General features: G+C 49.0%; 2 protein-coding genes across 2 annotated transcripts in view; one reads left to right on the top strand and one right to left on the bottom strand.

The window, feature by feature from the left end:
- DOCK2 (dedicator of cytokinesis 2) overlaps nucleotides 1-24,541 on the bottom strand; it is a 365,999-nt gene that overhangs the window by 70,098 nt on the left and 271,360 nt on the right. The window contains exons 28-30 of the mRNA XM_079772611.1: nucleotides 14,056-14,154; nucleotides 10,333-10,427; nucleotides 15-93 (exon numbers count right to left, since the gene is read on the bottom strand). Of these exons, the coding sequence (XP_079628737.1) occupies nucleotides 15-93; nucleotides 10,333-10,427; nucleotides 14,056-14,154 (273 nt within the window). The remainder of the gene's footprint in view (nucleotides 1-14; nucleotides 94-10,332; nucleotides 10,428-14,055; nucleotides 14,155-24,541) is intronic.
- The window catches only part of INSYN2B (inhibitory synaptic factor family member 2B), a 100,974-nt gene continuing 93,480 nt past the window's right edge, over nucleotides 17,048-24,541 (top strand). The window contains exon 1 of the mRNA XM_079772612.1: nucleotides 17,048-17,188. The gene's annotated coding sequence lies outside the window, so the exon portion shown is untranslated. The remainder of the gene's footprint in view (nucleotides 17,189-24,541) is intronic.

Here is a 24,541-nt window from a genome sequence, read left to right as displayed (position 1 = left end):
TGCCTCCTACTCACCTGGAACTCAAAGTTCGTGTGTTCCAGGAACTTCTGGTTCATGATTTCTGCAAACTTGTTGATAGCTCTCAGGAAGACCCTGGAGGAGGAGAGAAGGTCATCAGGCCATCTGAGCCCTCAATCTCAGGCAACCCTCCCCTCCCCCAAAGATCCCTCAGAGAGTGCCCCGAAGACCCAAGGGAGAGAGAGGTCAGCCGACCCACTTACCATCTGCTCACACTGTAGACCTGGGGTCACGTTTGCCTGGCAAGAACTCAAAGACCATCTGTTTGACTTCCGTTAGTAAATTTGTACTAGTATTGCCTTTTGTTTAAACTTCTACATGCTTAGGGCAGAAAATTCATGCCATCCAGAAAGATAGGGAGAGAAACTGCCCCCTCCCTAAACAAACAGAAACACACCACCAAATCCTATCTATCATCTAAAGTAAACCATCGTTGGCGTTTGATGAATGCAATCTCAGAGGTCTCCCCAGACTCTATGCACAGCTGATATTTTACAGATACCGTTTTGATGAATGGGGTTAAACGATAAATGCTGTTTCACAGCCTGTCTTTTTCACTCAGCAATACACTGTGTGTTCCTTTCATGCCAGTGAACTCAGATATATATCACCCCTTTTAATCACTGAGAAGCGTTCCGTGGTGTGGCTGTGTCGCCCTTTATTGAATCAGTCATTTACTGTGGGACCTTCATGTGGTTTCACAGCCTTTTCTGTTCCAAGCAGTGTGTCAGTGACCCTCATCTGCACACCTTCACCTCCCATCTCCACACCTCTTCTCCAGCCTTCCCCTCAGAGTGGACATACTGGCCACAGGCTATGCACACTTAACATTTTGATGCCTGTTGTCTAATTGTGTTTATTCTTTTAAATATTTATAAATATATATTTTTATTAATTTCAGAGAGAAAGGGAGAGGGAGAGAGAGATGGAAACATCAATGATGAGAATCATTGACTGGCTGCCTCCTGCATGCCCCCCACTGGGGATGGAACCCACAACCCGGGCATGTACCCTTTGACCTGAATCGAACCCGGGACCCTTCAGTCTGCAGTCTGACACTCTTATCTACTGAGCCAAACCGGCCAGGGCAAATTGTGTTTCTTCTTAAATGTCTTCCTGTCCGTCCCTCCCTCTCCTGCTGAGCCCCACTAACTGGTCCTGCAGCCTCCCGTCTCTTGCCCCTTCTGCCTCAAGAGCCCCTTGCCCTACCAGTCAGCTCCAATCATGCCAATCCCCCCCTCTATGGCCCCTGCTGCCCATAGGATAAGTCCAAGCTCTTCTCTCAATGTCAGTGCCCTCTAGGATTGGAGCCCAGCCTTCCTTTCTTCTAGACTCGTTCCTCACGAGTCTAGAAGGCCCCTTGCACTTCTGGTTGTTTTCTGAGTTCCCAGACATGCTCCACCTCTGTATAGAACACCCTCCCCGTCTAATCTCCGTGGAGCAGGGTCTGCTGCATCCTGTGTCCCCGAAGGATACTCACTGCCACTTCCTTTCCCAGTATTCATCACGGTCTGGGGTGGTTATTAGTGTGGCTCAGTCATGTGCCTCCTCTGCTGTACTTCCTTTGAAATCAGAGTCTCCCTCCATGAGCTCATCTACTCTCCAATCTATACGCCTTTGACTCGCAAACGTCTATACCGTCACCCCTGGCCTCACCGCCCTGGCTCCAGCTTGCATCCCAGCTCTCTGCTCTCTGTCGTCACTTGGATGACTAATAGGCATCTCAAACACACATGTCAAAACCCAGCTCCCGTTACCTGCGCTCTTCTGTAGTCTTCTATCCCAGCTAAGGACAAGGCCGTGCTTCTGATTGCTCAAGGGGGGAGACATGCCTTTGGGAGCATCCTTAACTGTTCTCTTTCTGTCACGTCCTACACTTGGCCTGTCAGCAAAATCTCTTAACATTATTTTCAGAATATGCCCAGAATTTGACTACTGCATGACCCCGTTGCCACTGACCTGACCAAGCCACCGTCATGTCTCTGCTGGACCTGTGCAGTCGCCTCCCAACAGCTACATGCCCGGCTCTGGCCAAGTCTCCACTGTGTGTGGACGTGCTTGTAAAATCTTAGCGGGCAGCGGCCAGATCTCACCTGTACTATTGCCTGTAATTTTTGATTGACAGTGGACAATCAACAATTTCCCTATGGAGTGGCTCATCCAGGGAAAACGCCTATTTGGCCTCCCCGAGACGCAGTGGGAAGCCAGTGGAGGAAGTATTTATTTGAAGGTTATTGCTGTGCATAATGACTGAAACTCCATGCTGCGTAGGAACCTCGGGGAGACTGTACAGAACCCACCTGCACAGAGATGTGTCCCCTCCCAGGGATGAGGGGGCGGGGTCATGTGTCCATTAATGCCAGCCCCTCGCTGTTTGAAAGTTGCTTTTATGGATGTTAAGTCCCTAGCACTTCCGGCCTCACTGTAGGGCGCCGAACACTCTCCTGCAGCCAGAGGAAGCCCAGAGAATGAAAGAAGTAGGGAGCTCTCAGGATGTACGGGGCATGTCTACCAAAGGGGCAGGTGTTTTGGGCCAAGGGTGTGGGCAGGGCACCTACAGCAACGGCTGGATCGCTCGTTGCTCCTAAGGAACCCTCAGCTAGGTGAACACTCAAATGTTTGTTGAACAACGAGGGCAACGCATCGGGATCACAAGATTTGTACAGACACACGTGACTGGATATAATTTCTGGCTTGGCCACTTCCCCTCTGTGTGGGTTTGGGACATGTTCGTGTCACCTTTGATGGCTCAGTTTCCTTGTTTGTGAAATAGCAGTAATGTAACCTCTTCCACAGGTCGCTGTGTGGTAAGTGCTGAGCATAGAGCTGTTACACGGCGCCTGGGGAAGCTGTGGCCACTTCAGGACCCTCCGGTCGCTGCCTTCTTCTCCCGCAGGCAGGGACTGACAGCAAAACCAACAGGCAGAGGACAAGGAGTGGCCGGCCACTGGTTCTGAGGCAAGCAGGACCATGCAGCGACAGGAGCCAATAGTCCCACAAAGTCCGCCATCACGTCAGGCTGCCAAAACGTGGCATTTCTTTGGTTCGGCTCTTCTGTCACTTCCTAAGATGCCTTCCAAGAAATATCTATATTTTCTCCTTATAGATTAGAATCTGATTCCCCAGAGGGGACTGCACTGAGTGGCTGTCATATTATGTAGAAACCTTTCAGACTCGCTAATACGATACCGACATGAGGAGTCTGACTCGTCGTCGGCAGCAACAAAGTTATCGGCAGTTTCGGTAACAGTCATTCGTTTGATTGTTGTCCTAAACCTGTCCCCAGCTCTCAAAGGCCCGTGCTGATGGTGGGGACTGGTGGCAGGTAGCAAACAAAGTTTCCTCTCTCCGGATTCTTCTGCAGCCACTCTATGGAAATCAGAATATCACCCAACTTTGGTTTCCCATGTTTGGGTTTGGAAAAGTCGTTCTTTTTGTCTCCTCCTCCTTCTTCCTCTTGTTCTTCATCTTCTTCCACCACCTCCTCCACTCTTCCTCCTACTCTCCTCCTCCTCCTTTTTTTCTTTCTTCCACCTCCTCCTCCTCCTTCCTTTTCTTCTTCATATTTTTCCTCCTCCTCCTCCTCCTTCTCTTCCTCCTTCTATAATTTCACTTAAAGCCTCAGCACTAATATGGTGAAGTGGTTTAGAATGAAAGCACATTCAACTCTTTCTGTGACTTTCAACAGTGAACTTGACTTGTCGAAAGCAAAAGTCACCATCAGTTCTCAGCCCAGCCCCTCCTGCATCTCGGCTGTGATGTGTAGCAGCTCTACAAGATCAATAACCATCCCAGCCACAGCTGCCGAGGACGCGCTCTGTGCTCAGTTCTTCGCGTGGGTTCTTTCTTTCTTTTTAATTCTCAAGTGACTTCCTGATCTGGACACTGTTTCCGCTTTAGAGATGGGAGTTTAGGTAGCTTTCCCAATAAGCCAATCAGTACACCGTGGAACCAGGGTTTAAACGAAGGCATGCTGCCTCCAGCACCTCACTATTTAACTCCAGGCTCTTCTGTCCGCAAGGAAATCTCTGTAATTCTGTTCAAGCCACGTTGTGCGCTCTCTTCGTTAACAACATCAGTGATGGGAGTAGCATCGCCCCCTTCACAGACCCTGTGCCAGGTGCTCTGCAGACAATATTTCATTATATTTCATTTAGTTCTACCGACGGAGGCAGATGCTGTTATTACAGCCACTTAACAGAAGAGGAAACTGAGCATCAGAAAGATCAAATCATCTCCCCGCATTCACACAGCCAAGAAGCGGCGGAGTCCAGTTCCAGTCTCGGGTGTCTCTTTCTCCAAAGCCTGTGCAATTAACCTGGAAGATGCCCCGGCTCCCTGGAGGCAGCCTGCATGGTCTCTGGCACTGGGCATACTCCTTCTCACGCCGCCACGCACAGGGCCCTGCACGCTGTGCCCCGGGCAGCCTGCTGCTCCGCCCGAGCTGGATGGGCGCAGGGCCGCTGCGACTCAGGCAGTTTCCCTGTGTGGCCAGCAGCCTATGAGTGATCTTTGGGTACCCAGTGGGCATACCCAGGCCTGGAGAGTAGTAAATCTGACCTTTTTAGACAGTCCGAAAGCAGGACAATTGGGGAGAATGCAGGCAACTTGGGCCCTGAGTGGGAGCCAAGAGCAGATGATTCCGTGAGGAAGCAGAAGCCACGTGCAAGGGAAGTCAGCTGCTGGAGCAGGAAGAACTGGCGGAAAGGGGGCCAGCCCCAAGGTCGGCGTCCTGGAAAGCGCTTGCCAGGAAGCCTCACTGCAGCACTGGACCTCCTCCTCCTCCTCCTCCTCCTCCTCCTCCTCCTCCTCCTCCTCCTCCTCCTCCTTCCCCTCCTCCTCCCAGGCAGCACAGATCCTTGTGACTGGAGGCTGCCAGGAGTCCCAGTGTCCGCTCCTGAGTGTCCCATGCACAGTCCTCAGGCTGGACGTAGGGAGGGAAGGTGCACACAGATGCTGTGGCCTAGAGCTGGCTGCCTGACCTCTGGAACCTCAACTGCCCCTGAGTAAGATGAGCGGGTGTGAAGATGAGAGGAGAGGCAGTCTATGAAGGCCAGGGCCACTACCTCGGCACATGGGAGTCCAGGGTCGTTGTCCTAACTACCCGGCACCTTGCTGCTCTGAGGCAGGAGGACCGGAGGGTCACCCCGAGTGCCCGGACACTTCCGTGATTTAGGATTCCAGCGAGGGACACAGCAGGCTCTGGAACCTGGTGTGCTGTGGCCAGCCACATGTCGGGTCAGGTAGACTGTGCTGGCTAATGAACCCATGGAGACCTCCTTCTGGGTGAACATGGGTTGAGGGGGGTGGGGCCTACCAAAGGAGGGGCACATAAACTAATGTGTGTAGGAGGAAGGGAAGTGGGAAACGGTGATTTGTCAGACGACTGATGGAGCCTGCACAGGACTGCTGGGCACTGCCCTACTCAACCGCCTACAACCAACTCCTGGGACCCTACTATGGGCCTATTATGTGCTTGAGACGACGTTAGACCTTGAAATACGTCACTGATAAAGGTAGACAAGACCCACCCCAGATTTGCCTCCTCTGTGAAATATTTTGGGTATCCCCAGACCCCTGGAATGTGAAAAGTAAAAATAATAGGTAATGCTTAGGAAATGCTTGCTATGTATCAAACACTGTTCTAACTACTTTATATGTATTATTTCTTTTCATTTTGGTCCCCACAAAAGTCCTCTGTGATGGTACTGTTATTAGCCCCATGTAAGAGTGCGAAAAGCTGAGTCACCATGACTAAGTAATTTTTCCCAAGGTCACGTAACTAATTAAATGGTGGAGGCAGGCCTTGAACCCTGGCAGTCTAAAATCCTATCCTATCTTCTCTGGTCACTCTCTGTGCTCTGAGCGCCAATAGTGACTGCAGCACTTGGTCACCGTTCCCTGGGCATATCACGGTCTCACCAACTAGGATGCGAGCCCCTCCCTCCTGGGACCAAAGCATAAATGGGTCTCTCCACTCCCTAGACCCCTGGATGTCAGGACACTCGATGAATACGTGTGGATGATTCCATTTAGAGCAACTCTAGGGATGGGTATAAATCCTCAAGCCTCCTCAAAATGCTGGATTTCCCAACTGAGGTGCCGACAGAAGAGGACAAAGGAGGTTCCTAGGCAGAATTTTGTTAATTGACAATATTATAAAGAACTCAGTCATTTAAAAATTAAACATGTCCCATAAATCAGATCTTTCTGAATGCTGCCTCTTACCAAAATGAAAAATGCTCTAACAGGTGGCCGTTCTCACAGTAGACATGTGACTATGTCTGCATACACAAACAGCGCACAGCCATGGGGACCTCAAATCTGGAAAGTGCCATTCCCTCCCCTAGCAAGCAGATACATTTTGTATGACTGATGCATATACAGTATAGATCATAAGTGGTAATAGAGAAGTTATAAAAACAGGTACCTTATAACAAATGTACATGAAAGGAAGGAAGGAAGGAAGGAAGGAAGGAAGGAAGGAAGGAAGGAAGGAAGGAAGGAAGGAAGGAAGGGAGGGAGGAAGGAAGGGAGGGAGGAAGGAAGGGAGAGAGGGAGGGAGGAAGGAAATTGCAATGTACAGACTGACCAACACATGAAGTTTGCCTCGGCTGCCTGAATGAATGGAGCTTTGGCTGCCATTATTTTTTGAAACCAGTGCCCTGGGGAATACTGATCTGGTGCATGATTTTTGTTTGTTTGTTCAGTTTACATTGAACTTTTTCACTAACTAGTTGCATGACCTTGAGCAATTTACCTTTTCGGGCCTCTTTCAGCTATCTGGGCCAATAAATATATAGCTGGCGTGTGTGTGCAATGATCCCAGCCTCACTGTTTTACAGGATAAAGCAGTAGAGATTAAGAGCATGGGCTCCGATTGCGTGGCTTCTCTGTTTCTTATTAGCAGTGTAACACCGAGGGAGTTACTCATCTCTTCCTGCCTCATATGTAAAATGTGGATAACAATTCTACAACACAAAGCTGCTGTGAAGATTAAATAAGCTAATACATGTAATGCATTCATGAAAGTGGTGGATCTAGGTGCTCAATACCTGTTAGCTATTATAACATTTTACACAAAAGGCAAAACCAGTGATAATATGTCCAGTGTCCCATCACTGTAGGGGAATCACTGTGGCCCGAAGATGCAGGAATGCTACTAACTAACCTATGAACCTGCAAGGGCAATAGGCGTCTTTTCTGGTTGACATTAGGCACATGCTTCTCTAGCCCAAGGCTACCTTTGCTTCTGCACCTGAAGATGCCAACGCTTCCCTTTGGCGAGTTCCTCCGAGGTTCCAGCACGGTGCCAAGGAGATTCCAAGAGATTAAGTGACAGAGCTAAGACCTTTGAAACCCAGGCTGTGTTTCTGAGATATAAATACTTAGCTGATCCTTAAGAGACACAAATATTTATATTTTGGAGACAATTCCACCTTCACAGATCCCTTAGATTATATTCTAGTATTACAGGCATAAAGAAGCAAGGGCTACTATATCATCTCTGGTGGCCTGTCCCCACAAAAGACTAGAGTCCACGGCGAGCTGTTATTTCCGGAGGGAACATTTCTCCAAAGCTCTTCCCGGAGTTTCCTCCAGGATGAGAGAAGACAACTCAGAAGTGTGTGTGTGTGTGGGGGGGGGGGGGGGGCTGGCCTGCTCAGGGCTCCCATCCCCCTGACCTGTGTCAGCGGTGAATGTCTCTGCATTGCTTTGCCTGTCCATCATCCATTCCTCCTTCTCATAACAACTCCCAGATTTTCCTTGGAGGACAATTTCTTCTACCTCCCCCTTTGCTCTTGGACTTTGTGCTTTGGGTAGAACTAACCATAGCCATGTCTCCCCCTCCCCTACCCCGAGTTCCAAAGGTGGGTCACGTGACTAGCATTTTTCATATGCATGTGAAGAGGGAATTACAGTACGGTGGGAGTAAGGTCTATAATAGGGGCATGTATGGAAACACAGAGAGGGAACACATTCTCTTATCACAAGGGGGTCCTAAAAGGATACACAAAGGAGCAATGACAGGGTCAAGAATTTGAAGGATGCTTTCATGCTGAGTTGGGTCCAGAAGGGAGGAGAGTCATAGTTTATGCAAAGTCATAGATGGATGAAACCGTAGATAACGGTGAATAGTTGAAAGTATCTGAAGTGTAGGGTGAGTCATAGATGACTCACCCAGGTGCTTCACGTAATTTGGCAAAACGCCAAGACATTACTGACCAGCTGGCAGACAGCAAAGGGATTCACACGCAGTTTAGGAGCTGGCTACCACCAAAACACGAGATGACTGAGCGTTGGCATAAGGCAGACGAGCTACATACTTTGCTGAGCTCAGTTCACGATGAAAGCGAGTCTCCGTGTTGAAAAATTACTCAGAATTTCAGGGTGATGACAGCAGGGCATTACACCAGGCATGGGACCCTTTAGGGTAGAGAGTCCTATGCAACTGTACAGTCTGCATGCCCAGGAAGCTGGCCCTGACATAGGGCCAGGAAGGGACCCTATGATTCATGAGGTGGCCTGGACCTAACTTCCACCAACATTTTAGTCATTGCAAAGCCAGCCTCCCACCTATGCGATGCAAACAGGAGAATCAGGTCAAGGTTAGTCCAGACTGAGAATTCTGACATTTTGTTGCTGGGCTGCTTTTCCTCCTCCTACCATAAGCTGGGATACACCAACAGATACTTCTTTTGTCCTTGATTAACCTCTCCTCCCTTCCTCCAGTCCCCAAAGCTGGCCCCGGGAGCACTGTGGGCAGGTGTGCTTATCAAGTCACATGGCTAGGCACCCAGGCATCCAGGGAGAGGGAAGGCAGCTTTTCAGAGGACAGAAAAGGAAGGGACAGAGGCCAGCTGGGACTGGAGTCAGCTCTTAGGCGCACATAAGATAGAAAGTCTCAGACTGTAGCCAACGACAAAACTATTCATATATAAAAGGTTCATAGTCTTCCCTTTTTGCCTCGTCAGTTTCCCCTTCTTCCACCCTCTCCGGATATTTCTGTCCTTGCAGCCAATTCTTGGCTTCTGAGATACAGAACAAGCTTCTAGTGAGGGTAGAGAAAAGGGCTTTCCATCGGAAGGACCTAAAACAGATATAAGGCAGCAAAGGCAAGTGAGAGAGAATGGGACAGGGGGTGGGGGGTGGAAGCCAAGAAGACCCAGTTTTAAAGAAGTTTGTGAGTAGGAATTGAGAATAAGGTTCTAAGAGAGACTTGGGTAAATCCTGAAACCTAAGAAATACCAGAAGACCGGAGAAAGGGAATATTATAAAACATTGCTGAGTGTTATGATTTGAATTTCATTTGATGGAAATAATATTACTTGAGAGAAAGCATTAAAGACTGAAATTGTGTGTAATTACTTTTTATCTAATGTTGAGGTGGGCCATGTGGGATCCGAGTCACACTTGAGCTACATTGGTATTTTATGAGATGTTAATAGGTATTATATATACACACAGAGACATACACAACACACACACACACACACACACACACACACACACACACACACACATATATATATATATATATATATATATATATATATATATATATATATATATATATACCAAATGGTTCCATGGGCAAAGAAAACTGTGAAATGCTATATCCTAAATCCTCAACTAGAGGATCACATTAGCATATTAAAGGCTCTGAGAAGTCCTGAAGCACAGAAATTCATTCAAAGCTGTTTAATCCAATACATCCTAAACTTATTTTACCACATGTCACAGAATGTATTTTATTATTTTGAAAAAAATTAAAGTAATATAATTTTAATAAGGCTGACCTTAAGCTCTCCTGTCCCAAGAATTTAGGGAAGGCTTCACAGACAAAGTAGGATATTTTAACTGGTATTTGAGCCCTGGCCATGTAGCTCAGTTGGTTAGAGTATCGTCTCAATATGCCAAGGTTGCAGGCTCGAACTCCAGTCAGGGCACATACAAGAATCAACCAATGAATGCATAAATAAGTGGGACAGCACATCGATGTTTCTCTCTCAAATCAATAATAAGTAAAAAATTAGATTAAATCATTGATATTTGAAAAATGGAGAAGGTGGGGGGAGTAGCCAGGTCAGCACATAAAAAGGCATGAGGAGTAAAAAAAAAAAAAAAAAAAATTAAGAAACACACCAAGTTCAGGATTGGTGAGGAGTTTCCCAGGGATTAAAAGTAGAAAAAGAGAAGAGCTGGGACACTTGGATTTCTTTTCAACAGGGAGACAGTATCCTGCCTTATCTCCACCAGCGTCCTTCCGAGTGACTGCGGGTGCTGGGGCCGCGAGGAGGCCGGGTGGCTCACCTGTTCTGAACCATGCTCATGGCCATCCAGTCTGAGGGATACACGTTCTTCCCAATGAGGTCCTTGAACATGATGAATGTCTCCATCAAGAAGTCCTGAAATAGTAAAAAAAAAAAAAAAAAAATCACATCTGTCATCTTGTTTTCTAGGGACAGACTCAAAGCGCCCAGGTCTTGCTGGCTGTTTCTATATATACTAGAGGCCCAGTGCACGAAATTCGTGCACGGAGGGGGATGTCCCTCAGCCCAGCCTGTACCCTCTCCAATATGGGACCCCTCAAGGGATGTCCGACTGCCCGTTTAGGCCTGATCCCGGTGGGCAGTCGGATCCCTAAACAGGCAATCAGACATCCCTCTCACAATCCAGGACTGCTGGCTCCCAACTGCTTGCCTGCCTGCCTTCCTGATTGCCCCTAACCGCTTCTGCCTGCCAACCTGATCACCCCCTAACCACTCTGCTGCCAGCCTGTTTGCCCCCAACTTCCCTCCTCTGCCGGCCTGGTCACCCTTAACTGCCCTCTCCTGCAGGGTTGATCACCTCCAACTGCCCTCCCTTGCAGGCTTGGCCCCTCTCAACTGCCCTCCCTTGCAGGCCAGGTGCCTCCCAACTGCCCTCTCCTGCTGGCCATCTTGTGGTGGCCATCTTGTGTCCACATGGGGGCAGGATCTTTGACCACATGGGGGCAGCTATATTGTGTGTTGCAGTGATGATCAATCTGCATAGTACTCTTTTATTAGATAGGATAGAGGCCTGGTACAGGGGTGGGGGCCAGCTGGTTTGCCCTGAAGGGCGCCCCGGATCAGGTGGGGGTTCCCTTGGGGTGTGGGGCGGCCTGAGCGAGGGGCCTGTGGTGATTTGCAGGCCAGCCACGCCCCCTGGCAACCCAAGCAGAGGCCCTGGTATCTGGAATTTATTTTCCTTCTACAATTGAAACTTTGTAGCCTGGAGCGGAGCCAAGCCTGGGGCTCCCTCAGAGGCTGGCAGCCATTTGTGTTGGGGTTATAATTGAAACTTTGTTGCCTTAAGGGGGAGGGCCCGGCCAGGGTGTGCAGAAAGCTTTGCTTCCCTTGTTGCCGGCGGCAACCCTGGTCTGCTCTCTCAAGCTCCATTCTGCCGCCATTTGTTTGAATTTGTTTACCTTCTACAATTGAAACTTTGTAGCTTGATTGGAGGCTTAGGCCTGGCCAGGGCAGGCAGAAAGCTTGGCTTCCTCTGTTACCTAGGAAACCTTGCTCTCTGTGGCTTTAGCCATCTTGGTTTGGGTTAATTTGCATACTCACTCTGATTGGATGGTGGGCGTGGCTTGTGGGTGTGTCAGAGGTATGGTCAATTTGCATATTTGTCTATTATTAGATAGGATTTTAGAATCTTTGGTGGGGCAGAAAGAGAAGGGGCACAACCTTTCATTAGGTAAATCCAATGAAGCCCACAGCAGTGGATTTTTAAATGGGAGCTTGAAGTTGGTTACCGAGAGACTGTTTCACAAATACGAGTGGAGCAGGAACTCGAAATGCGGTAACGCTCTCAAAACAAAGCACGATTAATTCTGTCTCTGGGAGTAAAGACATAAGTGCATTCACTGCTGTGGCAATTTTATAATCATCTCCCCAAATATGTATCTGAGAAGGAAATGATCTGCACTCTATGAAAGCATCGCAGGCCATTGAGCAAACAAACTATTATTAAAATGAACACCGAATTAGCAGTACTGTAAACACAGCTAATCCATGTGTCACGGACACCAGCCCGGGCCGATTAGGGGAAGTGGGGCAGCGACCTCTCCCTCTCCTTCGAAGAGGTTCCGAGTGGATCACAGCACACCCCACTGGGTTATGCAGTCGACCGGACTTGCTCTCCATCTGTGGGGAACACAAGTGCGAGGCAAATGCAAGGAGCAGAGATCAGGACCACTGCCGGGGGGACCTCCTGATCTGCAGGGAGGAAGTCATGCGGCCTTCACCTGTGTGCTTCAGGTAAGATCTAAGACCCTGGGAAACCCGGCCGGGCTTTCCTTGCGCCAGCTGTTTTCATGTGATTTTAACAGCAGAATTCTTTGTTCAGAGAAAATCTTACCTGAAACCTAATATATAAACTAGATAAAAGTAGAAGAACTGTGGTTGCAATGTGTGTGTGTGTGTGTGTGTGTGTGTGTGTGTGTGTGTATGGGAGAGGTAGTGAGGCTGGGAGGAATGTAATTTGAAAATCACTGCTTCATAGTAAATTGCAAAATTCTGGAAATAAGATTGGTTCCTTTCCAGCAATCTTTGCTTCTAGGGGAAATTACCGCAGTGCATTAAGCCCCAGATTCGGCCTCGGCAGCATGGGGACAGCACTCCCCCAGAGGGTCCCTGTGACAATGGCGTGAGCACCAGAAGATGCTTTGCACAGAGCCTGGCCCTTGGTAAGTGCTGTTCGCTAAGTGCCCGATGATGATGATGGCGAGCATTGCTATTCATCCTGATGTCACCTGGGGAGGTGTGGATACCCTCACAGGCACACCCCCTCCCTGTGGGAATGGAGAAGGCCTCTGGCTCATCCATGGTCAACCTGGCTTCCCAATGAGATGATGTAGCGTGGAGTGAGGGTTGGAGCAGAGGTTCATACCCCGCCTCTGTCCCATATAAGCAACGTGGCCTTGAGCAAGCAGGCTGTCGACCTGGGAAAGTGAGCAGTGATACCTATGTTGTGCTGTCATGAGGGTTATATAAGAAAGTGTGTATGTTCAATAAATAACTCCCTTTCCCACCTTCCTTCCCATCTTTCCTTCCATTGGGGGTCAACAATTGTGAATCTGGTCTTTTTATTTTCGTGTCCCAAGACAGAGAACTTGAGGGAGGGAAAAACCTATGTTTTTAAGCTTTCCTTTTGTTTTATATCCAGAAGGAGGTTCCATTTCTTGCCCATCCTCTCCAATAAGGACAGTCTCTCCCCCGAATAAATGAAAGGGCAGCAATTGGCTTCCTACTGATCCCCGTTGTATGGGGCATTCTCTGAGGCTTGTCCAATGCTGGTGCCTTTGGTCTCTCCAAGGAGAGTGGAAAGTGAGCCCCAGGGCAGAACCCCTGAATATGGCTGTAGTGAGGCGAAGACAAAGGTGACCACGCTGAGGGTGAAGGGCCTGCTGTGCCCTGGGACAGCCGGGCTGGGCTCTGTGTTGATGAAGTCATCCTGGAGCCAATGAATGCAGAGAAGCCAGAAGAGAGCGGTTCAGAGGCCACCTTCCTCCATGCGTTTATTACCATAATGTCATATTAGCTGTCTGTTGCTGAGCACTTAGGATCTCAGAGCTGCGGTGCTCTCATTTAACCCACTTCCAACCCTGTGACATAAATGATATTATCTCCACTTTACAGATGGGGAGACTAAAGCTGAAGAGAGGTTAACCTGCCCATGATCAGCTAACTGGGACAAATCCTGGGTTCAAGCCCAGGACTGTGCTACTCAAACATTCATGCCCGTAAGCCCCCAAATTCATTAACAAACGTTTGTTGATGAATCATGACTTGACCTTCAGGTCTCATCTCTGATGTGGGCATGTTCCAGAAGATGTGTACAAGCCTGAAGGGGGGTGAGAATAGCAAACCACGCAGTCCCGTTTGTAACTTGGACACACCCATCCTCAAGGTCCACAGCAGAGCCCTTCTTGTCCCAAACTCCTGAGAACCAAGTGTGACATGTCTCCCTCACACCGCCCGCCCTGCCCCCAGCATCCTATAGACTCACCACGAGCTCGGAGCTGGACTGGAAGGTCTCAATGTAAAAGGAGTAGTGCTGGTCGCCCATCTGGTGTAAGATAGCTGTCATACACGCCACAAAGTGACTCTGCAAGAAACAAAGAAAAGTGTCATGAAATAATGGAGAGGAGACCATGAGGTTCATCTTCATTTCTTTGACTTCAGATACCCCAACTATCCAAGGCAAGTATAAAAATGGCCCCCCAGAGCCCTAGCCAGTTTGGCTCAATGGATTGAGCGTCAGCCTGTGGACTGAAGGGTCCTCGGTTTGATTCTGGTCAAGGGCACATGCCCAGGTTGTGGGCTCAGTCCCCAGTGGGGGGTGTGCAGGAGACAGCCGATCAATGATTCTTTCTCATTGATGTTTTGATCTCTCTCTCCCTCTCCTTTCCTCTCTGAAGTAAAAAAAATAATAATTAAAAAAAAAATGCCCCCCAGGGATGAAGAATATATCCTTACCAGATCGTTACAGAAGACCGGAAAAAAAACAAGCCACGCTTAGAGAAACGAGTTACATTTTATTAAGTGCAGGGCCAGAGAAAAATGTGCCTTTCAAATTCTGGGCCCCCCTACATGGAGGAAACCTTTTCTATTTATACTTTTCCTAGCTCTTTTGTCTCCCAAATTTGGAATGAGACTTCCGGGCCTTCTGGGAAAGAAGGCCTACGTGCTGGGAAGGGGCCATGAGACCATATCTCAAGGCCTGACCTGGTGTCAGCACTGACAACTCTGTCTGGGGCATAGTCCACGGCCTCTCTGGAATAGGAATAGTCTTATTTTCCTTATTATTTAAGCAAGCAAGCATTTACAGAAGCCAAAATAGCAGGGTTAAAATTTCAAACAGCAGTTTTTATATAAGATGGATGCTTCAAGATCATCATATGAAACTTCTCTGTGAGGAAATGTCTCTTTATGGCTTATTCATCAGCTCATTCATCCAGAAAGCATTTACTGAGCACCTATTATGTGCCTGGGACTGGAATAGGAGCTCCAATAGAATACAAGGCCCAATCCTTACCTCTCCGGCTGCTTGGACATTGGGAAAAGAGCACTGTATTGGTGTCAGGAGATCTAGCCCGTATCAAGATCCTAGGGACAGTTTGATTTTCTTGTAAATAATTTCACATGTCTAAGCCCCCCCTTTTTTACCTGTAAAGTGGGATAATAATCCACCTATGTCTACCCCAAGAGGTGCACAGAAGAATCAAATGGTCCGATAGCACCTTGAATGTCCTGCAGTTCTCCATGGACCACCATGAGTGAGCCTCTGGGAGGCCAGCAGCCATCAGGACCAGCACTTGTCAAGGGCCATGGAGGATGAAAGAAATGAGATGAGAAGACATGGCCTTTGTTCCCCAGGAGCTTGTGAACTAGTTGGGAAAGTAAGAGTAACATCCATGAAGGGACAAGTACAAGACCCTCGATCAGGAAGCAAACCCTGCACCACAGGGATTCAGACAAGAGGGGAGCCCATGCAAGGACTGGAGACCAGGTGGGTCTGGAAGGACCTGTGGGCTCAGAGGAGCGAGAGACATATCCTTTCAGGCACCAGAGTCCATGCCTCACCCTTTCCTGCTTTTTCCCTCCCAGATCCTACGAGTCTGTAGGAATGTGTTTCCTGCTAGGTCTCGTGTCCGTAGGCAGGGTTTAGGAAGATCTGCTCTAGAAACCTGGCAAAGGAAGTACTGACCACAAACCCACTGTGGGGTGGGGTGGGCCACTGGAGATTGCCTCCGGCAAGATTCCAGAGGGACTGCTCTCTGAGCCAAAGAAGCCCCATGAGGCATGGGCAAGAACAAGGCTGCGGGAGATGGTCGGCTTGGGGAGGTAAGGATGTCTCCAGGAGCCCCGCTGTTAATGGTTATCACACACCAGAGGTGGGCCTGGAGGTACTATGATTGAACCAGGAAAGCGGGATTGGTATCACAAATGCTGTCTTAGTTAAAAACAACAACAAAAAATCACACACAAACACACCCCAAAACAAAGAGACCCCCAACTTTTTCCTTTCTTAAAAATATATAACAAATATGAAATAAAAGTGTTCTCCCAGATGTCCGATTTGCAGTTTAGCTGGAAGAATAGCCCTGATGTCCCCAGGAAGTGCCTTCTGTATCCCTCCACAGGAAGTCTTTCGGGAATCGAATGTCCCTCAAGTTCACATTCCCTAAAGTAGCTCCCAAAGACCAGGATTCTCATTTGCTTCCAGGTTCTTTCCAACTAGGATGTTGGCGGGGGTCGGGGGTGGGGTGCTTTCCCTATCAGCAAGGCCAGCTATGCAATTAGTGGGGCTCAGATGATATGTAAATGCAGAGTCCTTGTTAAAAACTATTCAGAATTTCAAGACAGCCACAGGGCCCTCTGAGCACCAGGCCAGGTCTGCTAGTGACCATACACACAGGGATGCTCAGAAAGCATGCAAGCTGCAGACAGGGCAAGGCTGGACTCTCAGGGGCAGCAGTGTGGACGCTGTGTCTGGTGACGGGGACCCCAGCCTCTTCACCGGGCGACCGCCTTGGCCATCCAGGGGGTGAGCCTCTCTCCAGCTCAGGCCCCCAGGGATGGGGGTGAGTTTGTGCCATTGTCAGTCCCTTTTAAACCAGACAGAACACCATCACTGCTAACTTAACCAGGTCCCACTTACACCAGGACACGGGCTTTATTACTGTGCATCTCTCTGGACAGGCTGCATGCAGGAAAGGAGGAATCTTAGAGTTTGGGAGGTGGAGTGTGTGTGTGTGTGTGTGTGTGTGTGAGAGAGAGAGAGAGAGAGAGAGAGAGAGAGAGAGAGAGAGAGAGAGAGAGAGAGGCGGGGAGTGGGGAGGGAGAGAGCACACACACTATTTCCTACTCCCTCCAATCTCCTGTCTCCCTTCCTCAAAGAATTCAGCCTGTGGCCACTAGAGGTCTTTTCTTTCACATGGTAGCAGCCCAGCAGTTTGTTCGGCTTTTTATTTATTCCTACGTGAGCAGACCCACTACACTCCTTGCATCTAAACAGTGAAAATTACAACATGAAGGACTTACTATTCCTTCTCGTGGAGTAACTCTGCCGCTGGCCAGAGCCTGGATCGCTTTGCAAGGAACGGAGGACCTCCCCTGCAGGTAACGGCTGCTTCAAGGTAAGAGGCTGGGCAGGCTTTCTGTTCTGTGATGCATGATCCCGGGAGAGAAAATGCGATCGTCTCTCGGACAATAGTTTACTTTTAAAGCTTTGGCGAAATGGAGCCCTGGGGTTGGGCGGTGTGTGTGTGTGTGTGTGTGTGTGTGTGTGTGTGTGTGTGGTGGGAAATCCACCATTGTGAGAACCAAAGGCTGCCCCAAATGCACAGCAAGGGAAAGCTTGTCATTCCCAAAGGCTTGATTTGCATGTGAAGGGGGCAAAAAGGGCGGAAAACAAACCTCCTTGCTCAAGTTCACTGGCATTACCTTGAAAGGGCTGCATTGTCTTAAGCCTTGTTTAGAGAAACTTCCATGCTTCCTTTTAGAAAAACATCAAGAGGGGGAGGGGGACTGGTCCCCACCGCGAGAGAGGGGCCGGTTCTTGAAAGAAACCATCATCTTTGTATAAGGACCGGCTCAGGGTGTTACAGCTCACCCACCCATCAGCCTTACTTTCCCAGCGTGTCCCCTTCTCCGTTGTCACGGCCACAGAGAAACGCCCGGCTGGGTGCCTCTCAGTAGTGCTTGCGGTGAGACTGAAGTTTGGACAAGTTACCTGCATTTGGCTGTTAGTGAGAAATGACAGCGTTTCACTTCTGACTGGGAGCGCCCCTGTTTCTACTCGGGTGTCTAGCCCACCTTAGAACCACACCTGTCAGACATCCCACCAGGGTGACTGACTGATCCGTGAAACGGCTTGAGACACCAGCTGCAGGTTCGTATTTAGAAAGGGCTCCTCCAGTCATTTAAATTAAAACAAACAAACAAACAAAACAGAAAAACCTCTGTCGCGCGGATAGCATGATGGTTTAGCACTAGGCTCCTCTGCCGTGTCCCCCTGATCAGCAGTGTCCTCAGCATGGAAATCCACCTTCTCGCTTCCTGCCCCCCTCCCTTCTTACAAGTTTGAGATCTTCTCCAGCCACCATGTTTTAAATATTTAGAAAGAGAGAGAGGAATTGGGGGTGGGGGGTGATGCTCAGACTGCATCTGCCTTAGCAACTCAGATACTCCTGACATTGGCACAGCTCAAACTTTATAGTGTAGCAGCTCGCACCCCCAGCCCTGTCAGCAGCCTCTGAGCACTGCGTGGGGAACAGTGGGGTGGAGGGGTCCCCTGCAGTCCAGGCCGGTGAGGACCGCCTCTTCCCAGCCCTGGCCGAGATGCTGTAGTGGACGTAGATTTACTACCAAGGCATGAGGCAGCCACTCATCCATACCCAAGCAGCATGCCAGGCGCCCGGATGGGAAATTGCTTCCTAAAACAGAATACCAGGGGGACCTGCATATCAAATTCCAGAGAGAAATTGTATCCGAGACGCTGGCACAAGCCGGGCACAGTCACCTCGGCTCCTCTCAGGGAGGTTTAAAACGTAGCTAATGAATCACAGCATGAGGAGACACGGTGTGAAACTAGGTCAAACGTGTAAAAATAAGTGCAATCATCCAGGCACTCGGCTGATGAGGGGCTGCTAAGCCTCTTCAGCCACCCAGACAATCAGGCCTCCTCATTAATTCAGCCCGGCAGTGTGTGGGAGGTCTCGCACACCTGGGAGAGGGCAGAAGCTCCAAAGGCAAACAGTAGGGGTCCCTTCACTGTGCCAGGGGGAGAGGGCAAAAGAAAAACCCAGGATCATGTGATTAATATTCATTAGCTGGGCTACTAGGTGATTGTGATCAGGAGAGTAGCCCTCCCCCAATCATTCTACTCCTTTGCATAAAGAAATCGTCATCATCACCATCACCATCATCACCACGGTGATAGCTTTGGTGCACAACACTCAACCAAACATACCTATTTAACCAGCCGTGATGCAAACACACCTACACACCAGCCAGGACCCCTGCAGTGCCAGGGGAACCAGGAAGAGGCTAAAGGTTTGGCCAGCCTTGAAACACAAACACAACAGGGGGAGGGGCATGGCTGCTGCCAACGTGTCCCCCACTCACCTGAGATCAGTGGGAGTGATGAGATCGCAGAGGGGGGAAAACAGCCAACTTCGGGAGCTTGCTACCTAAAATGCCAACATTACTATGCGATACCAGCTGGTGACACGTTGCTATAGTAACTTCAAATAATGTGCACGACCAAAATAAAATAAAATAAAATAAAATAAAATAAAATAAAATAAAATAAAATAAAATAAAATAGAGAGAGCACCCAGGAAAGGAGACGAAGGAAAGTTTGCGTGCCCAGGGAGGCTCACGGGGAGAGGAGACGTTCTATCTACTGGACCATCGATTTCCTTTCGAGACTGAAAGTGGACGAGTGACACTTTTAGGTTGCTTCTCCATTTACCCCTACGTCTGCCGTGTGGTTATATAATGGATTTTATTCTTGGATGGAATTGGTGCTGGCTGTGTGGCGGACCCAGGACCGGAGGTGGGAGGCTGTGGTGTCAGGAAAAACAGGGCGTCTACCGCCCCTTCCTCCATCGGGCAGCTCAGAGTGGGAGCTTGTGGCGATATTTGCGGAGACGAGAGTGTGTGTTCCGTCTGAGCGACCGTCAAGTTCTGGGCACTGCGCTAGGTGCTGGGGTGCAGCAGTGGGCAGGACAGATAAGGCTGTGTTTTCAAGAGCTCCGAGGAGCTTACATCCGGTTCTGCCAGGATGTAGAGCTTCAGAGTGGGGGTCTAGGAGCTGGGCGGCCTGAGTTCAAATCTCAGCTCTACCCCTTACTAGTTGTGTGACCTTGGGCAGGGTCCTGTGCCTCAGCGTCGTCATCTGTGAAAGGGGGCAGAAATAGTCCCTATGTCATACAGCTCTAATGAGAATTAAATCAAATCAATTGTGTAAAGCACTTGGAACATAGAAAGCCCTCAGTCATTATCAACGATTACTACTATTGTCATTGCCGATGGCTCTGGTTCAGAGAAACTATGCAGATCAGCTAACTGCAATCCTGACCTGGGCAGAGGAAGGGATGCCTCCACCTACCGGTGACCCTCTGTGGGCACACCCGGCGCTCCCCATCACAGCTCAGGACAAACAGCTAGGCGCCCTTGGACTCTGATGTTGGTTAACAACATGCCCAACGTCCAGCTGTTTAGTAAATCGAGTGTGTACCTCTCGGAACAGAGCATGCTGGGAGGTTTCCTTTATTTGGGGATAGCTGCTGGCAGGTAGGAAGAGTGACAACAGTGTCCAAAAGCATGAAATATCAAAAACTTAGTCCCCCAGCTGTTTGCTTTAGGGGTGCCTATCTCTGTGTGGGCGCAGTGACATTCTTTGGTGACCAGGGGCCCTGCTCTGTGACAGCGTTAACCAAGTCACCTTCCTTCTGGGGAAGCTTCCAATGGGCAGAGATCCAGAGCTTCCTGAGACCTGCTCCATGTCAAAGGCCCAACATCTCAGGAAAACAGAAAGGTGCCACATGGTTGCCTGGAACTCTGGATGTGCCTGACACACGCCTGTGCACAACATGGCAGCTCAGAGAGTTAGCTGTGTGCAAACCCGCCCAGCGCTGTGGGCATTGATGATGGGCCAGCTGTCCGGCCAGGGCTAGAACTGCAGGCTTGGTGTCTCCTCAGAGAACTGCCCTCACTGACAAGGAGCAGGGTCTCAAGGCTGCTCTGAATCAAGGCTGGAAGAGGAGCCTGAATTAGTCACAGATTCATCCTTTGAAACTAACCCCTTTGGATCCTGGTTGAAGCCCATGGACATGGCTTTGTGTGGGGTGGCTTCAAATCTTCCAAGGAATACAGTGAGATCCTTAATCCCAAGGGGAAGTAGAAGGTGGGCAAATTCCATTCATTCATCGCCTTACTGAATTATTTCAACAACCTCAGGAGGTCAGCTGTGTGCCCATTTCATAGATGAGGAAAGTGAGATGCATGGAGGTCAAGCAGCTGGCCTAGATAGACATTTAGTATACGATGGGGCAGGAATTAAAATCGGGGTCTTTCTGACTTCAACCCCTGTGTTCTGTTCATAAACCCACCATGTTGCCCCTGTCAGCACTGGCAGCTCCACCTGGGAGAAATTTCTGTCCACTTATTCATTGCTGTATTGGCAGAATCTAGACTTGAACTTGCACGTAGTATGGGTTCAGTAGATATTGGCTAGATGAGAGACTGAGTTTATTATAATATTCCCCATCTCTGAACGAATGTTACAGGGACCCACCGCCCCCACAAACTATGGAATGTTAGGGTCACGTGTTGCCTTAGGAGAGGCTGGAAATGAAAGAATTTTGTTCTACTCTGAGTGCAGTGTACTTCATCTAAAATTATATTTGATAAACCAGAGTGAGATCGTTCTTTCACACATTCCTTAACAAGTATTTCTTAAGCCTCTACTATGTTCTAGCACATTTCCAGGTGCTGGGGATACAGCCATGAATGAGATGAACAAGGGATTTCTGCTTAAGGAGCTCATATTCCTGTTGGTCAGAGGGTCAGTGATGGGGAAACATATTAAGCAAGTAAATACATGTGTAAGATTATTTTAGACAGTGATATCTACTACTAATAAAATATTACTAAGAGCCCAATGGGTGTGGCAAGGTGGTTGATTATCGATCTATGAACCAGGAGGTCATGGTTTGATTCTGGGTCAGAGACTGTGCAGGAGGCAGCTGATCAATGATTCTCTCTCATCATTGATGTTTCTACCTCTCTCTCTCCCTCTCCCTTCCTCTCTGAAATCAAAATACAAATGTATGCTAAAAATATTACAAAGTAATGAGGTAGAATAGAATGGGGAGGGACCTATTTTCAGTAGGTAGCCTCTTAGAGAGCTGATGTTTTAATGTAGATCTGAATAATGATAGTCAGTCATGCAAAAATCTGGCAGAACAGCATGCTGGGGCAACTGAACAGCAGGTGCAAAGGCCCTGAGGTGGGATGTATGAAATGAGGGCAGGTGAGGTGTAAGATGAGGTCAGAGAGACAGGCGGTGGCCAGGTCCTGTGGGCCCCTATGGATCAGAGGCGAAAGTTTGGATTTTCTTCCAAGTGCGAAGGGAGGCCACTGGTTTGGGTTTTAAGAAGCCCACTCTGTTTGCTGTGTGTTTCAGGAATCCCTCTTTAAAGAGGCATTTTTCATGTCTTACCACACAAGCCCATCTCCAAGACATACTGGAGTTGTTCCTGGGGTCATAGTCCATGAAAAACACAAGTTGTGTTTTCATGTTGCCTCTTCCTCATTCGTGGTAGTGTCCCGGCTCCTCGGCGAAGAGTTTCTCTCTAACTGGTTATTTGTAGCACTCAGGCCTCCTCCTTCGGCAGGCGTGGATGTGGACTCTAGTTTTACATGACTCGTCTGCCTGCTGTTCAGAGCTGAATGGGCGGGGGGGGGGCTTCTCTGGCCCCTCCCAGTCTCTGGGTCAAGTCATGCAAGCCTGTGGGCCTGCGAGGCCTGCTGGCCAGGAGAGGGGCTATCGTTCGGCACACCCCCGTTTCTAACGGAACAGCAGACAATTTTTCTAAATGTTTCTAATTGCACCATTGGAGGTGTGGGTGGGGAAGTTCACAGATGTGATTGCAAAAGGAGTAGTTTCAGAAACAAGGATTTATTCTTGGTGCATATGCCAGTGACAGTCTTCCACGCTTCTCACCGAATGCCTGGGCAAGGGCTGGGCAGAGAAGCCTGCTTTCAGCCCCGGGCAGTGTGATGTCCTCAGCTCACGTCTCCCCAAGAAAAGCCAGAGTCAGGGGCACTGAGGGGATGTGGGCTCTGGAGAGGACTCCCAAGTAGCCCCTCACCTTCTCCTGCAAACATTGCATCCAGGTTATAGAGGACACAAGGTCAGCCTTCAACAGGAAAAGGCGTCACAAAGGACTAGTACGTCTCAGACAGGAGGCACTGTGGGCTGCAGGATAACAACCACCATTTGAAGGGCTAAGTGTGTGTTGGGCAGCACACTAAGCCCTCTACTTATCAGTAAGGACTTTGTACGGGGTTGTGGCGAGGGAAGAAAAGAACTGGAAGAAGGAGAGCTAATATTAGTTGGACATTTAAATGTCAGACACTGGGCTAAAAAAGCATGCTGACGGTAACAACAGCCACCAGGTATGGAGCACTTGCGATGGGCCAAGCGCTGTCGATGCTGCATCTCATTTGATCCTCGCAACATCCAGTCAATGTTGGCAAAGCCACATGCACTTTACAGACGAGGGAACCAAGGGGCAGAGAGGTGACACGGCTGCCTAGGGCAGCTTGACTCCCGAATGTTGTTGTTTTCTTTAGAAAAAACAAAAAGACTATTGTTTTGTAAACATGATATAATCTTAATAAGAAAATTAAGCAATCACATGAAGAAAAATGCATAATAGTTCACCTTACCATGCCCCCTGCCTACCCCTGAATGCTAAGAATATTCAGTGCAAGTAGTAAACCTCTAAAATGTTAAGAAACATTCTAAGCATTTCTTGTGCCTCTATAGAGATAAAAGGATGGATGGAGAAATGGATGGACACGTGGATGGATGGATGAATGAATGGGTGGATGAAAGGATGGCACTAGATTGGCAGATGATACAGGCAGAGACCACCTGATAAGGCTAGACGCACAGCTACCTAGATAAGACCAGCCCTCTTAATAACTATGCTCTACGGTGTATCAGTCTCCCATGACTTTAGGCTCAGCTGAGGATCACCCCTTCATTTGTGGCATTGCTTGGGGTTTTGAAGGCCAAGAAGGATTCAGTGTGAGACACCAACACCACATACTAGGAAGTATGTCTGGTTTCCTATAGACGCAGCTGGACAGGGCCTCCCATGCCCTGGGATCAAATCCCAGCTCTCTTCAGATTCTCTGGAACTCTGGGCACGTTGCTTTCACTCTCTGAGCCTCAGTTCTCTCATCTCTGAAATGGGGATAACAGTGCTTGCTGCCAATAGGGCTGCTGTGAGGATGGAGTGGAAGGGGGTTCCGTGGGGAGCCTGGCACACCAGAGGCTCTCACACAGCCTTCTTGCCACCCCAGCCTCAACCCCCTTTCCAGTTCGCCAGGAGGTTTGTTGATTAGCTGAGGAAGTTGTAGAGTTGGCTTTTGGTTGACTCGTGGGGGATGGTTTAAACCTTCCTGTGGGCCTGGGGAGCATTGCGGGTGGTGGTTTGTACAAGCTCTGCCTGCCCTTCGTCCTTCTCCCTTTGCGGGACCTCCACGCGGAAAGGAGTGGAGGAGCAGACAGACACACATTCATGGCCAACCAGGCAGCCAGGCAAGAGTTTCAGGAGGGATGATTATTTTGTGGACAAAAGTTCACCTCATGTTTCCTTCGTGAAGAACAAAGGAGTATGAAGAAGGTCTCTCCCATCACGTTTTCAACGTCGAGCCCAGCTTTTCACCGAGGCCTCTCCTAGCACCTC

Source organism: Cnephaeus nilssonii (assembly GCF_951640355.1).
Source record: "Cnephaeus nilssonii genome assembly, chromosome: 5".
Classification (NCBI taxonomy): Eukaryota; Metazoa; Chordata; class Mammalia; order Chiroptera; family Vespertilionidae; genus Cnephaeus; species Cnephaeus nilssonii.
The sequence above is the reverse complement of the archived record's forward strand: the minus strand, read 5'-3'. Positions and strand labels throughout refer to the sequence as shown.